At 41.3% G+C, this 12,168-nt stretch overlaps 2 protein-coding genes across 2 annotated transcripts in view; one reads left to right on the top strand and one right to left on the bottom strand.

Annotated features, from left to right (window-relative positions):
• The first annotated feature begins 2,873 nt into the window (after positions 1-2,873).
• Positions 2,874-4,198, top strand: nudt15 (nudix (nucleoside diphosphate linked moiety X)-type motif 15). Its single transcript, XM_008283134.1, has 3 exons — positions 2,874-3,101; positions 3,448-3,644; positions 3,746-4,198. Exons 1-3 carry the CDS (start codon positions 2,953-2,955, stop codon positions 3,853-3,855), a joined length of 456 nt encoding a protein of 151 aa, XP_008281356.1. The 5' UTR covers positions 2,874-2,952; the 3' UTR covers positions 3,856-4,198.
• The window catches only part of cpo (carboxypeptidase O), a 10,978-nt gene continuing 2,741 nt past the window's right edge, over positions 3,932-12,168 (bottom strand). The window contains exons 2-10 of the mRNA XM_008283147.1: positions 10,198-10,321; positions 8,484-8,523; positions 8,292-8,393; positions 8,099-8,203; positions 7,885-8,001; positions 7,568-7,661; positions 5,965-6,167; positions 4,670-4,754; positions 3,932-4,552 (exon numbers count right to left, since the gene is read on the bottom strand). Of these exons, the coding sequence (XP_008281369.1) occupies positions 4,287-4,552; positions 4,670-4,754; positions 5,965-6,167; positions 7,568-7,661; positions 7,885-8,001; positions 8,099-8,203; positions 8,292-8,393; positions 8,484-8,523; positions 10,198-10,321 (1,136 nt within the window). The 3' untranslated portion in view covers positions 3,932-4,286. The remainder of the gene's footprint in view (positions 4,553-4,669; positions 4,755-5,964; positions 6,168-7,567; positions 7,662-7,884; positions 8,002-8,098; positions 8,204-8,291; positions 8,394-8,483; positions 8,524-10,197; positions 10,322-12,168) is intronic.

Here is a 12,168-nt window from a genome sequence, read left to right as displayed (position 1 = left end):
TTAAAAAGCACTTCCTTTTGCACAACTGGCTGTGATAGATAGCTGATAAAAGTAAGTAAATATGTACGTCTCCTCTTGGTAAGAAATAAAACTTCTACTGGGTGGCAAAGTGCATTTAAGTGCATTCATTCATCAGATTTCTACATTTAAGAACATATCATGAGTTGATAATAAATATGTATTGTTTTGCTACAACATTATTATTAATCACAGAAAAATAAACAAATGTACATGTTAACCGTAAGAAAACAGGAAAAAAACTTTCTAAAAAGCTGTAAAATTACACTTTATTGTATTTGAATCAGCCCCAAATCCCACTATGTTACAGATGTTTGCTTTATTTAAAAAAAGGAATGCAAACGATTGAATAATCGTAAATATCTTTTTTAACATTTAAACCTTCAGCACCTGTCCTTGAACAATTGTATTTTGTTATTTTTACATTTGCCCATAAATTCTACGACTTTTAAGAAATTTAAATCTTCTAAAAATATCCTTATTTTATCATATTTCTCAGTTTTTAAATAGTTTTCTGGCACAGTTGCTGCAAATTTTTTTACTTTTTTTTTTTTTTTTTACAGGACTGCAGCTGTTAATTCAAGTTCACCCCTCAAACTTGAAATATATTTTCTTCCTCATTCTGCATCTCTATTAAACAGCAAAGTATCTCATGCTAGAAATAAAAAATGCAGAGTTTCACAAAGTAAATGACAGAGTAAAGGATGTAGTTTGATCACAGACTGCGTGAACAGAATCTGCAGCAGCTGCTGGAGGATCCATCAACAGGCAACTCAGACTGAGCAGGAAAATCCATTCAGAAACACATCTGACCACATTTGTCTCCTCAAGATGTGTGTTGATGAACAATCAGCATTGAAAATGAGCAGAAATATTAAAGCAGCAGCAAGGGGGACGTTAATAAGATAATGATGTTTATTATTTAGAGACTGGCTGCTGGACGAGGGACTTTTCACCAGGAAACGTCTGACGATGCTGCAGACTTAGAGCTGTATATGTTTAGAATGTGTTACCGGCCAGAAACTCCCAAATGGATAAAATGTGTTTCCATAGTGATGGAGTTCCTGACCCAGCTGAGCAGCAGAACCACCTCCTCCAGATGTTTCCTGACAGCATTAATGGCTCCTGGAGCTACACTGAGGGCTCCTCTACACACCAGGACGGACTAATCAGAGTGAAAACACAGCACTGGAGAAACTTAGCTTGAAAGAAGCTACGTCACAGGCAAAAAAATAATAATAATAATTTAAAAAAGTAAAATATTCATACCCATGCCAATATTTGGTTTACAGTGAATTTTTGTTTGACCAAACTTTTTTTTTTCTGGCTGTGTTGGAGATGTGAATTATGAATTTTAACTATTTTAATGTTTGTGTTGTTATTTTTTTATTTTTTTTTTTAATCATTTTAGCTAAAAATGCCGCGTCTAAAACAATTCAGCTATCAGTGCCAAAGCCTTTATTTCCACCACATCAACCAGACAGTTTGTATATTTCCCAACAGTCTTCCTCCATGTCTTCACCGGGACGCTGCGACCAGGATGCTCAAAATTCTCGCCAGTGCAGGTTTCACTTTTTTCGTGCTACCAGCCCTGTGAGATTTCTTCAGTGTAGAACTCGTTGTGCTTTTTGATGATGCTTTGCACTGTGGCCACTTGAAAACACTTGTGTGTGTCTTTATAGCCTTCAGCAGCCGCAATGTGCAGCTTTTCCTCAGTGATGAACCCTCACAGCAGCTGACTGAGCTCTCTGGTTTCAGCCACGACTTTTCGACATTGAAAGTGTATTAGAATGCTCTGGGACAGTGGTTCTCAAACTGGGGGTTGGGACCCCCATGAGGATCCCAAGATAATTTCAGGGAGTCGCCTGATCATTGTAAAAAAAAATAAAATAAAGCCTACACATATCAAATAAATTTGTATTCATGCTGTCAAAATAAAAAGTGTACATTTCTTCCCACTCCTTTTTCAAACTTGTTAATATTATGATTTGATTATGTGATATTATTATTCTTTTTCATTCTTTTTAAAATTATTTTCTTTTGTTTTTATAGTCTTTTTCCCTTTCACTTGTTCAAAATAAATTCATTCATTCAAAAGAAAATTGACGCATTGATGCATGAACAACAAAGTTATTACTCATGAGATATAAAAAATTCAAATTGGGGGTCACGATAACAATCTTATCTGTTATCTTGGGGGTTGTGGCTCAAGAAGTTTGAGAAGCACTGCTCTAGGACATGGCACAAATTACATTTTTGGCTGATATAAGAGCTCAAAAAAATGTAAAACTAACACATTTTAAAATTTTTTAAAGCTATGAACACATTTTGACATGGCGTTTTCACTGTGAACTAGTGAACATTTATCTTTAGCACCTCTAACACAACGTCTTGCTGTCTTTTGTCACTTGTTTATGTCATTTCCTACCTGAAGAAACCGAGTGGACAGGTAAAGATTCACTATAAATCAAAACTTGCCCGTGGATGGATAACTTTGGGAGTAACTGGTGGTCAGTAGGTGGCAGTGTCACACTCCTGTTCCAGTAGATGCTGGTAGAGTTATTGTCTGTTCTATTAAAATACATGAAAATACTGAAGAAGTTCAAGAAAACTACCATCAACTACCAAAGAGTGTTTCACCGCCAAGAGAACTCACCTGTGGTCAAGTCAAGTCAAAATAACTCCCTCAATAGAAAAACTGTCGCTATATAAAGAGGAATATCAGCTATTTATTATTCATATCGGAGGACACGGTTGTTTATCTGTTTTAAAAGGACCAAACAAGAACCGAAAGTACAAAAAGCCCAAAGAGCGTCTCAAACGACTTTCTGACGAACAGGAAGTGAAGCCTCTTGTGTCGCCCTGCAGCGCGAGCTCGCTAGCTGCGTTTAGCTAGCTTAGCCTCATTCAAGAGTCGCTTTTGATTTCACGACGATGTCAGATACCCCCGTTAAACGTCCGGGGGTCGGGGTCGGGGTGCTGGTGACAGACTCGGCCCACCCGGGCTGTGTTCTCCTCGGGAAGCGGAGGTGCGCGGTGGGCAGAGGACTGTACCAGCTCCCCGGCGGGCACCTGGAGTTCGGGTAGGTAGCCGGTCAGCAGACTGCATTCACAAATCTGTTCACTGTGAAGTTATGGATGTCTTCATGAACGCCGTTTCCTCCCCGATGGGTTCATAAAATCCTGAGACACGTTCTGAATCTATATTGTTACATGCAACTTTTAAATAAGTGTGCATAAACACTAATTTGCTGTTTTTTTAAACGGAGTTTGGCGTGAGTGAAGCAGTCCTTCATTAAAGATGATCTCAAAGTAAAGTCTCAGCTCGGGGGCAGTACAAATACAATATGTTCCCAGAGCAAAGGAGCTGATGTGCAAAGAGGAGAAAGAGATGTGAAGACTTTCCACTGATTTTCATGTCACTGACAGCGAGACGTGGGAGGAGTGTGCTCACAGAGAGGTGCTGGAGGAAGCCGGGCTGCGTTTGGTGAACATCCGCTATGCGTCAGTGGTGAACTGCATCAAGCTGGAGGAGCAGTACCACTACATCACTATATTCATGCGAGGGGAACTGGACAAGGAGCAGTCACAAGAGCCGCAGAACCTGGAACCGGAGAAGAACGAGGGTACGTGAAGTGGAACAGCGGTTTAACAGTAACAGGGGAAAAGCCCGTCCACCCACCTGAGCAGCTGATGAGACAGAATGTGTGGTCCTCTCCTGTTGCAGGCTGGACATGGACGCGCTGGGATGAGCTTCCTCCAGAGCAGCAGCTCTTTCTGCCGCTGGCCATTCTGAGGCAACAAGGCTTCCAGCCGTTCACACAAAGTCAACCCTGACACTGCAACACGGGACACTGAACCGACAGCACAAAGCTCTGCTGCAGCACACACTATAACAACATTACAATCTGTCAAAATTATGGTTTTTATTTATTTATTTGGGGAATTCAAAACATTAAGATTGTCAGCTGTGATTTTCTTCAGACTTGAACAAATGAATGACGGCGTAAACATATCGACTTCAGCAGTGTTAACAAACATAAATGCATTTGGTGTAATATTCAAAGATAAAACAACTTGTCTTACTTCAATGCAACAATTACTGGTTGTAATACTACATTTATGGATCTCTTTACAGATGTAAACATTTCAGTACATTCAAATACACTTTGAAAGAGTTTGTATGTCAGACGTGTTTATTCAATAGATACATTTAAGTTAACGAAATATATATATCAGTGCCATTTATTGAGGAGCAGCTCTCCACCTCAGACCAGGTTGGCTCCGGTGACGCCCACCGCCAGCAGCACGGTCCAGAGGGTGGCGGCGGCAGTGAGCACGGCCCCGTTAAAGGTCTTGTCATGGGCGTAGGTGATGATGTGCAGAGCGCCGCTGTACGCCTCCTCGCAGGTCGGCTGGATCTGATTTTCAGGAAGCTCGAAGCCGAATGTGCCGTTATCTCTGAGCTCGAAGGTGAAGGAAAACGGGATCCCCTGCATCCGAGCCCAGTCTCTGGAAGAACCAGAGTTGGCGTCTGGAGAAAGAGTTTCATTTTTGTTTTCCGGTTAATAAACACTGAAATCATCTAAAGTTAGCAGATGTTAGCGGTTAAGGTATAGATGGGTTAGCAGTCTCACTTATGTACACTTACATAATATGGCCGGTGAAGTTCCTACTTTGTAGTGCATCCCATGGATCTTCTCAATGGCCTCTGCTGCACCCAAACCCACGTCCATCTGAGGAACCACACATGAGCATCATAACCACAGTAATGTGCAGGGATCTAGTTGTCTTGTTCTCAGTTCTATTGAGATGGTACAAAAAAAACAACAACTTGGAGACACCAGGAAGTTTTACAAAGCCTAATACTTCCTGCCTGGTGTCTCATGAGGGGCATAATGTGGCAGAACAAGCAGGAAACTGAGCTGTTTGCACACTCGCAGCTCATGACGGCATCTTCGACGTGTCGCACAAACGCTGTGGTGGAGGAGGAGTGTGAGAACACAGCAGCCCAATTTATTCACAGCGTTCTTCCAGAAACACCAACCTGAGGACTGTGTCGGCGTTATTTTTTATTTTTTAAACCTTAAATCAGCTTGTTGGTTCAAAATTCCCTCCAACGTTTCCCTCAAGTTGGTTGAATTTAAATTGAACATTATTCAGGATGTAGCCCAACGGACTGGATTTTAAGGCCGATGCTGACGTTTACAAACATCCACTGACACTCTATTGGCTCATCCATGGAGTAACCTTGGTGACCTACAGCAGAGCAGGACATATCGTATGTCCACCTGCAAATTGTCCTACTTAATGTTTACTTAATGTATATCAGGTGATATATCCAATTTGTAAGCTCCGAATACAAATCCATCTACTAACTTACTCAACAGGAGGCTTTTGCATAAAGTTCATAAACTAATTCTGGTTCATTCATTTGAGCTTCATAACTGAAAGCTGTCACATCAGCATGCTGCCAACCTGAAGAATGACGGGTTGTTTGAGTTGTTGAGGAGAGTGGTCTGACTTCTCTCTGCTGTCCTGCTAAAGCCAGAGGAACTCATACTCCTGTTCTGCATAAACCTCTCTGGTCTCCAGTGGGTTATTACCTGCACCAGCCTGCCTCCTAACAGACAGGCCATCATTTTACACTATCAGGGTTTCACAGCTTCCTCCTGTTTGCTCTGTTTGCAGATGAGGAGTCATGTGATGTACCAGTCCTCGTGTATTTAGCCATGCACTGTTCAACTCTGGATTGAATTAACATCTCATTTACTGCAGGTTATGTGATCTGTGTCAGCTCCGTTTCTATGGCAATATGCAGAGGATTCTCTTCATTAATGTAGAAGCATGCAGTGATAATCATAATCAGACTGTAAAGATGGATAAATGCTGTTTATCCTGACGTGTGATGACATGATGAGGAACACTGCATGTAGATGTAAATACCAGCTCATCGTAGTTGGCGGCGGTGAAGTTGGGGTGTCCATAGGGAATCAGGAGCAGCTGGCCGTAGGAGTGGATGGTGAGGAAACACAGGAAGTCGTCCTTTCGGCTTTGTAGAAAATTAGCTACAGCTTGAGCCTCGGGCTCAGACTCTGCTTTGCTCCCGCAGTAGGTTAAGCTGCAGCAGTCAAATGATACGCCGACCGCTGTGAACGCAGCCGCAGAAGAACAAGAGTGTGGATCAGATATAATCGTAGCACCACTTCTCTCCATAACACAGGCCAGCAAGTTGACTTCTGCACATGTGAAAGCAGTATTACCATTTTATTTTCTTCAGGTTAAATTTACACAAAAAAGGGTTTAATTTAAAGGTTGGCCTTGTTCAGACTATGAGCCCCAAACCATTTTTTGGCAGGTCCAGACTGTAGGCAGACTGATTGACAGAAGTACTGAGCAGACTCATGCTGCTACTAACAGAGCACTATTGAGGACAACATGAAGAACAGCAGTCTGTGAACTCAGTGGATGTAGACTTCAGGTATGAGTCATTTCCATTCTCCTCCCCTTCTGCTATCTGTGTGTAGCCATTTGTCAAATCCCCGCTAAGAGCAACAACAACAATCTCAAACTAGCTGATAAATGACAAGTTTCGAGGAAGATTTGGCTCGTGCAGTAAGGCAAGACTGCTCGGTCGTTGCTGTGATGAAGCCATTTTAATGACAGCGTTGCCTCTCTGCATGCAAATTCCCACAACACTCCTCCCGTCATTATTTTGCGGGACACCGTCACTGCATCCTGGGCTTAATGCCATTCAAGACGATTGCAACTGTTTTAAAGAAATACCAAAAGAAAATAGTGTTTTTCTTATATTTTGTCTTTCAGAACGATAATGAGGTGCAGCCAGACCATTCTACAGTGCTGACACAGAAGTTACGTACTGATATATGAGACTATCAATGGACAGATACCAAAATAAGTTGCCTACTAGGGAGGCTTCTGCCATATTACTGATGTCTATACTGTTACCACAGCAACCCATACAGACAGATTGGACATTTCTGGACATTTCAGAACCAAATCTGGTTTACTTGGAGTCTGAGCAAAGTACTACTGGTAGATTTTTTTTGGCCACTTTGGGCCAAACAGAAACAAGCTGCTAACACTGAGCCCATAATTGAGTCTTTACACATCCAGAAGATACAGCATGAGCATTTAAAGTCTAATTTCTGACAACTTAACAAAGCAAAGTCCAGTATTCTGTCTGCTTTTAACTTTCTCTTTAGCATTTACCTGCTCTTGAAGGACACTTTTGTCTTTTTAACTGCTAAGTGCTTTAGCTAGCTTACAAGCTAAGTGCTAACTTTTGTTTTTCGGTGCTCTGCAGGCAGTGTTTGTTTTGTTGTTGTTGTTTTCACGAGAAAATGGGGAGAATGGTGAGAAAAAAAACATCCGCAATGTTCATGAGTTCTCAGACGCAGAGGCTGTCAAGCGTTTTTTTTGTTTGTTTTTTTTAAACAGTATCGACAACAGCAGCTTTAAGAGGAAGTGTTTTCTTTGTGCAACAAGCTATACTGATAAGATCTGAATGGAGAACTGTAACACTCACTGCCCCAGTTGGCATTGAAGTTGCGATTGAGATCGGTGCCGTAACAATCACATCCTGCGGGTCCCGGTGACCTGTTCTTCCTCCACAGTCGAGTCTAAATGGGGCAAAAAATAAAATTTAGCAGCGAATAGGACTGGTACATAACGTTTCTGTAGTTATTCATCAGAAATCAATTTGTTGGATGATAGAATCGTAGCTCATTGGAACTTAACTGCCGTCCCCTAATAGCCCATCATCCTCTCATATCCTGCTCGTCTGCGCTTTGAGATCTCGGAATCCGAGAAAAGTAATCTGATAAATATCTATCAAATACGAACTGTTTGATCCTTCCATGAGTAGATGTAGCCATCGACGTTGAGGACCGGTGTGACGTAGAAGTCCATGTCCGTCATCATCTTTTCCATCTTTGGGTCTGTTTTGTACGTTTGCAGAATCTGGTTTGTCAGAGTAAACAGAAGCATCAGGTCATGTACTGTTATGGTGGATGTGGTTTGATTTCAGACACGTTTTTTTCCTTCGCAGGTGTCGTACCTGGTTGACGAAGTACTGACAGAACGCTGGGGCGATCCACTCCCTGGCATGGATCCCACAGTCCATCCAGATAGCTTTCTTCTTCCCTTCGGTACTCAGGCCAATCTGGAAAACAAATTCAAACAAGCATCAAACATCAACACCAGACACTATCCATCCGTCATGCTGCTTTAGGAAGACTCATTTAGATTACCTTGAGTAAATTAATCGCCCTGCCTTCATAGGTCTTTCCGTAGTTGACGATGCTGGCAACACCGGGGTACTCCTTCTGCATCTGAACCATCCAGTCAGAGATCTGCAAAGTGGACCGCCATTATATATATTAGAACGTGTGTGTAGCCTGGAATCTGTAATGTTAATGAGAGCAGTGATCAGGCCTTCTCACCTCCGACATCGGATGATATCTGTAGTAGTCATACGGCGGACTGTCGCAAATAAATGAGATGCATTAAAGGCAGTGGTCCTCAGATTCCTCAGCAGTGTTCAGCTCGACTGGGTAATCATCTCTACTACTACACCAAAACTAAAATATTGTAAATGTTTATTGAAGGTAACTGAGCTAACTAGTAATAGCTCATAAAGTTGTGCTGTATATGACAACACCTCTCCTGCCTTCATTTACAACCAGAAAGGCTGTGCACACAAGAGCCAAAGCAAAGCAACAACATCCAGGAGAAAGTCTTGCATCCTGCACGATAAAAGTACGACCTGAGGTGGACAGCAGGAAACGGGAACTGTCTTTCGGGCACTAGAATTGTTGTTTTCTGTCTTTACTTACATCTGTGGATTATATATTTCTTTGTACTCCACATATGACGCACTGTTGTAGATTTAACCATCTACTGTATTGAAATGTTGCTACCTGACATTAAGGGCGTCCAGATAAATAAATAACAAGATTTCTATTATTATTCCCCTCAGATCTGACCTGATTCATCCTATTATTCATATCTGATGATGGAATTGTTCAGTGGATACGAATAAAAGGAATCGTTTTTAAACCTCGTCAACCAAGTCAAAGTTGAGTTTCAGCTCTTTAAAGCTCAAGTCCAGGTTCGCTCTTGAGTTGCCGAACCTGAGCCGAGCGTGAGCCAGACTTGTTGTTTGACTGAGAATGATTAACCTGCATGGACGCATAATAAAAGTACTATAGCAGCAATAATCATTTGTTGTTAATGATTAATCTGTCGAATATTTTGATGGTTCAGCAGAAAGAAAATATTGTTGACATGCTCATCATAATCTACTGAAGAAAAGGTCAACATCATGCTGTTTTTGTACGATCAACAGCCCAGAATCTCACAATCTGATCAGATTTTCACTCTATAGTTTTACTTAAATAGAATCTAAACATCCAAATGAAACACCTTGACATGTAATGTAGAATTATGACTTTTCTAGTTTTGCTATTTGTGTGTGAATAAAATATTTCAATGCTGAATAACCTTCACTATTTTTTTTAATATTTATATTTGCATCTTCTATTTTTTTTCTTTTTTCTATATTTGCACCAACCCACCAGAACAAATTCCTCGTATTGTGTAAACCAGTGGTTCCCAAACTGGGGGTCGGGACCCCCATGGGGGTCCCAAGATAGTTTCAAGGAGTCACCAGATCATTCCAAAAAAATAAAATAAAATAAAGCCTACATTTATCAAATAAATGCGTATCAGGGCTGTCAAAATTAAAAGTGTACACTTCCTCCCACTCCTTTTTGGAACTTGGTAATATTATGATTTGATTATGTGATGTTATTATTCTTTTTTTTTTTTGCTCTTTTTAAATTATTTTTTGTTTTTATGTTTTTTTCCCGTTTCATTTGTTTGAAATAAATTCAATTCATTCATGCATTCAGAAGAAAATTAATGCAAAGCGATGAATCTGTGGAGTTAACACATTAATATTTAACGCTTTAATGCACGAACAACACATTAAAATTGGGGAGTCACAAACATAAACTTATGTTCTCTTGGGGCTCGTGGCTAAAAAAGTTTGAGAACCTCTGGTGTAAACTAAACCTGGCGATAAACCTGATTCTGATTCTAATATCGATTTGGAAGCTGAGAAACTGAGAAGCAGACGACGGGAGTTAAACTCACCTCTCCAAGACTGCTGCTCCCACAGCTGAGAGCAGCAGCAGCACACAGCTCAGTCCCACAGAGTTCAGCATCGTTACTTTGAGAAAGAAAACTGCTTGTTTGCATCTGTAGCTGCGGTTAGAGCCTTATAGAAGACATGTATCAGATAAAGACACACCTTTGCCTCATCCACAGGTGTCTGGCATCATACACACTATCATACTGTTAATGTTTAATCAGCGCTGACGGTCTTGATTACATCTTTTGGAGCGTAAAGTAAATGCAGATTTTTACGTAACATCGATGGCCTTCATGTACCGTGATGTGCTTGTAATTATCCTGGTTAGATGATTGATAAATTGACTGAAAACAGCCATAAAAGTGAGCTGCTACACTGAATAGCTGTGTCAGGCTTTTCCCTCACTGCCGCTATCTGCCTGCTTCAGCACTCCTCCAGTTCCTCCTCGTGCTCCTCAGCTGCTCACTTTAACAGATTCAACAAGTCCGTTAGTGCTGAAACGTCAACAGAAGATGTTTTCTGTCTGCATCGTGTTCAAACTCTCATCAGGAGAACACAGTGTGGGGAAATGCATCGCTGCTAAAACGAGTTCAGAAGTAACTCCTGGTCGTGTCTATTCCGACCACATCCAGCCACACAGGAAAAAAAATGCTCATCCTATGAACGTAGAGGGAGAAGATTAGATAAGTTAGATAAAGATCAGGCACACAACATCAGAAACATGAAAGGAAACAGTCATGCGGCTGATGAAAGAGAGCAAAGGTCCACACAGCGCCAGGTGATAAACGCAGGCGCTGCACAGGTTATTCCCTGTCAGGAAACCCTAAAATCAGATTGGGTTTGAGATGTCTGCAAACAGCAGGACGTGGCTGGAGAAGGTTTCTCTGAGCTCACCTGGGTAGAAGGAAAACCTGGTCCCACAGGTGTAATTAAGAAAACCTAGTCATTAAACTCGTGCAGGGAGAAACGTGTGCACGACAACGGACTTTTTGTCAGGTGTAGATGTCATTTTAGGAGTTTCTAACCACCAAAAATGCCCACCAGACACGACTTATAAATCTTTAAAGACGTCTGGAGGGGAGGTTCAAACTTATGGCACACTGGTCGTATCGACGTCTTCATCCTGGAGTGAAGCAGCCTTATGTGACCCCACACTGCCAGGAACACTGTGACATGACCCAACAAGAGGCTCTGTGGCGTTTAAAATGCATTAGAATTTAGTCATTACAACAAACCAGAGGCATAAACAACAGTTTATCCGTGTGTGGAATGAAGCTGGTCAACAGAGCTCAGGTGGAGCGCACCACAATATGAAATAAATCTCATTTTTCATTTTTAAAGTAGCCCTGTGTTTGTATCCGTGGACGGGGATACTCACGTCCTGCTTTTGGTTTATTTTTAGAGATAAATTGCTGCGATGCTACGCTGCAGTTCACAAACAATATGGGATGTATTTTGGATTCCACTTTAAAGCTCTTTGTTCATTTTTTCAGCCCCGTTTCCTGTCTTCGCTCACCATCATGTTTTTGATGTTGAGTTCAGATAAAACATTGCAGCCGTTGTTAAAGTCTCACAACACTTGGCTGAAAGAAAGACAGAGCACCGAATCTTTATAGTGGTTAATGTTAAAGCTTTAAGCAACTGGAGTTACAACCTTTTGTGTTTCAATAGTACTTTACTTATAATCTCACAGCCCACAGAAAGACAGAATCTGTCTCAGATTAGCCACAACATCATGAAGTCTATTAGTCAGAGCATCACAACATTTTACGTTCATCACTGAATTTTAGTAACCAAAGCCGGGGAGTTGAATTTGTTTAGAATGAGCTGCTTGCTGGCTAATGCATGGATTTGTGCGCTAGCTTGCTATTATTTGATGGTGGGGCTGTGCAAGAGTGAACACAAGACATTTATGCACTCCCAGTGTCTGAGGGTTTTTTTTCTACCCCACAACGCTGACAAACACACGAGCT

This window comes from Stegastes partitus, unplaced genomic scaffold (assembly GCF_000690725.1).
Source record: "Stegastes partitus isolate 25-593 unplaced genomic scaffold, Stegastes_partitus-1.0.2 Scaffold298, whole genome shotgun sequence".
NCBI classification, from domain to species: domain Eukaryota; kingdom Metazoa; phylum Chordata; class Actinopteri; family Pomacentridae; genus Stegastes; species Stegastes partitus.
The sequence above is the reverse complement of the archived record's forward strand: the minus strand, read 5'-3'. Positions and strand labels throughout refer to the sequence as shown.

Coding starts and splice junctions, on each gene's coding strand:
- nudt15 (XM_008283134.1), top strand. CDS start 2,953: ATGTCAGATACCCCCGTTAAACGTCCGGGGGTCGGGGTCGGGGTGCTG. Junction 3,102..3,447: donor GGCGGGCACCTGGAGTTCGG/GTAGGTAGCCGG, acceptor TGTCACTGACAG/CGAGACGTGGGAGGAGTGTG. Junction 3,645..3,745: donor GGAACCGGAGAAGAACGAGG/GTACGTGAAGTG, acceptor CTCCTGTTGCAG/GCTGGACATGGACGCGCTGG.